General features: G+C 62.2%; 1 protein-coding gene across 1 annotated transcript; it reads left to right on the top strand.

The window, feature by feature from the left end:
- Nucleotides 1–1,852: 1,852 nt before the first annotated feature.
- TRAVEDRAFT_87890 (uncharacterized protein) lies at nucleotides 1,853–2,368 on the top strand (the record flags this gene model as incomplete). Its single annotated transcript, XM_008047058.1, has 2 exons — nucleotides 1,853–1,975; nucleotides 2,042–2,368. Coding segments are annotated over 2 exons (450 nt in total), but the record flags the coding sequence as incomplete, so codon positions are not given.
- Nucleotides 2,369–2,748: the final 380 nt, after the last annotated feature.

The following is a 2,748-nucleotide window of genomic DNA, read 5'->3' as shown; positions in this document are numbered from 1 at the left end:
GCGGCAGTCCCGGAGCTCAACGTTTGTTCTCATCTTCCAGCCGTCTCCCTTGTCCCTCTCCTTCCGCTCGGTGTTCATATCTGCCCTCTTCTTTATCCTTGGCCTCAGCTTCTCTCTCGTCGAGTCTGCTCTTGCTCAACGTCGCCCTCATACAGGTCTATGAGAAGTTAAACGCGCGCTGGTCGACGAGCTTGGTCCCTCCATCCTCGACTATCTCCGCTCTCCGTAACGACTCTCAACGACCACTGGTGTCTCTTGGATTGCTTGAAACGCCGTCATAGATGTCTGTGGCAGTGGCTAGCTCGAGCAACCTCCAGGCGCTGGAAGACGCGTCCCAGCCCACCTCCAGAGCCTCCTCCCCGTCTTCTCCAGCTACCCCCATCTCGCTTCAGCAGCCTCAGCTCTCCCGTGTGAATGTTAACTTAAACGGATCTTTGACGAACACCCCAACGTCTGCTCACCCCAACCATGCGCTTGAGGCTCCTCCTGGCACACCATACCCGGATTTCCTGCGCTCATGGACCGACGCGCACGTCGCGGTCTGGCTATCTGAAATCAGGTGTGCACATCTAGCCGCGACATTCAGGGCGAATGATATCCGAGGCGATGTTCTCCTGGAGCTCGACCAAATGATCCTGAAGGAGATGGGCATGTCGAGCGTCGGGGACAGGGTACGCATCCTGAACGGCGTGAAGCACCTCCGCCAACGGTGCTCCGCTAGTAGCGCGCTCACATCCATCCTCAATCGCCCGCGCGCTATCGACCACAGCCGTAACTCTAGTATATCCAGCGACCATGGGGCAACACGCACGGGCGCGCGACGGTTGGAATCTGCCCGACCTGCACCTCTGCATTTACCCCCCAATGGTGGATCGCCGGACCTGCCCCGTCTCGTACGCGACGGCCAGGACTCTGCTCGCTTAAACAACATGCGTCCGTTGCCATTGCAGCCAAACAGTGCGAGTACACACGGTACGCCTACCACTGCCCACAGCCGCACAAATCTGCCTCCCCTCCCACCTCCACCACGAGGGCAGCCACCTTTGCCCCCGATCGCCCGAACACCCCGGAACCTCCACCATGCCCCCAGCACGCCGAGTACGTCTGGACGACGCACGCCCACTCTTCCGGACGCTCCGCTTGCCCTACCACAGGCCGGACTGCTCACCCCAGGTTCCCAGACGCAGGGCCCGAGTTGGCAGGGGTACGGCCTCCCTTCAGACCCCAGGCAGGGCAATCGGGCGCCGAGCCGGTCGACTTCGCCTCTGCCAGTGCCGTTTCCCCCGTCACAGCCGCCGGTCCGCGGCGCAAGTCGTACAGCCTCCGAACACTCGAGAACTGGTTCGTATTCCGGCTCTACGCCCACCTCGGAGACCTCGAACAAGCCGCTGCCACGACCGCGCACAGGCAACGGCGCGCACCCTTACGCGACCTCGCAGCTGCAACAGGCACATGGGCTCTCTCCTATCGCAGAGTCGTTCTCCTCAGGGCGCAGGGATGCGTACAGGAACCTTAACGACTTCCGACCAGGCACGCCGTCCTCGCGCAGCAATCCCTCACTTGACGACCTGCGTCGGAAGCTGATTAAGTTCACGCTGCCCGAGGAAGGCAAGACCACGACATTAAACGTCGCCGATTGCTCCGGTGGCGTCGAGGTTTTGACGAAGGCGCTCAAGAAATTCGGAAAGCTCGGGCCGGAGAGCTCTGAGTCCGTCGAGTCGGACGATGGGGGGCTCAGCGTCGACGGGTGGGGTGCATTCTCGGAGTGGGGGATGCCTGAGGCGCAACGTACGTGCCCTGCAGTGATACCCAAGCGTGCAACACAGTCTGACAAATACTTACAGGGAGTCCGCTCAGCGAGGCAGAGATCGTAGAGTTGTGCCATAAATCCCCAGACGACCCTGCACGCGTGCATGGCTTCACGTTGCGCAAGACACTACGGGCGAGGCGCGGATATGGCTCTCCCTCGCTCACCGTATCGGACGAAGACGAGGACCCGCTCGACAGGGCGCTGGCGGCGGAGCCTCCGGTCTACACCAAGGCGATGAAGCGCGCGAGCTCCGTTAGCATCCTGAGCGGGCTCGGTGTCCCGATTCCGCCTCCGAAGACGGACGTCGCAGAGCCCGAGGCTCAGGCGTCGGGCAGTCCTACAAACAGCCAGAAGGGTCCGAACAAGCTGCGGAACTTCTTCGGGCAGCGGCCGCCCAGCGAGCTTATCACAACGCACCTTGCCGCGTACTTCCCGTTCACGGAGAAGAAGGTGCTGGAGCGCACGCGCCGCCAGAGCATGATGCGCCAGAGCGGTGTGCCCGGGCGCCGCGACAGCATCATCTCGTTCAGCATGCCGTCGCAGTCGCGCTTCAGCGTGAGCACGCTGGGCTCACAGCGCACCGCGTCTCCGCGCGCGTCGATGTCGTCGTCGTCCATGACAGCGGTCGAGCGCGCGCCGTCGCCGTACTCGTCCCAAGACTACGACGACGCCGAGGCACCGAAGATCGAGGAGCCGCCACGGTTGTCGTTGTCCACGGACGACGGAAACTCTGTCGACATCAACGTACCAGATGTCACGAGCCCGCACCTCCTGCCACCAGTAGCCTTCCCCTCGGAGTCGCTGTCAGAATCACTCAACCTATCTGACAGCCAGGGCTCCATCCGCTCGTCAAGACGTCTGTCTACCGCGTCGAAGCGGATGAGCTACATCACTGAGCTGCGCAGCAAGCGTGACCGCTCAGATACTGCCAGCCTCAT

The sequence above is a fragment of the Trametes versicolor genome (assembly GCF_000271585.1).
Source record: "Trametes versicolor FP-101664 SS1 unplaced genomic scaffold TRAVEscaffold_16, whole genome shotgun sequence".
Lineage (NCBI taxonomy): Eukaryota > Fungi > Basidiomycota > Agaricomycetes > Polyporales > Polyporaceae > Trametes > Trametes versicolor.
This window is presented reverse-complemented; position numbering and strand designations above follow the sequence as displayed.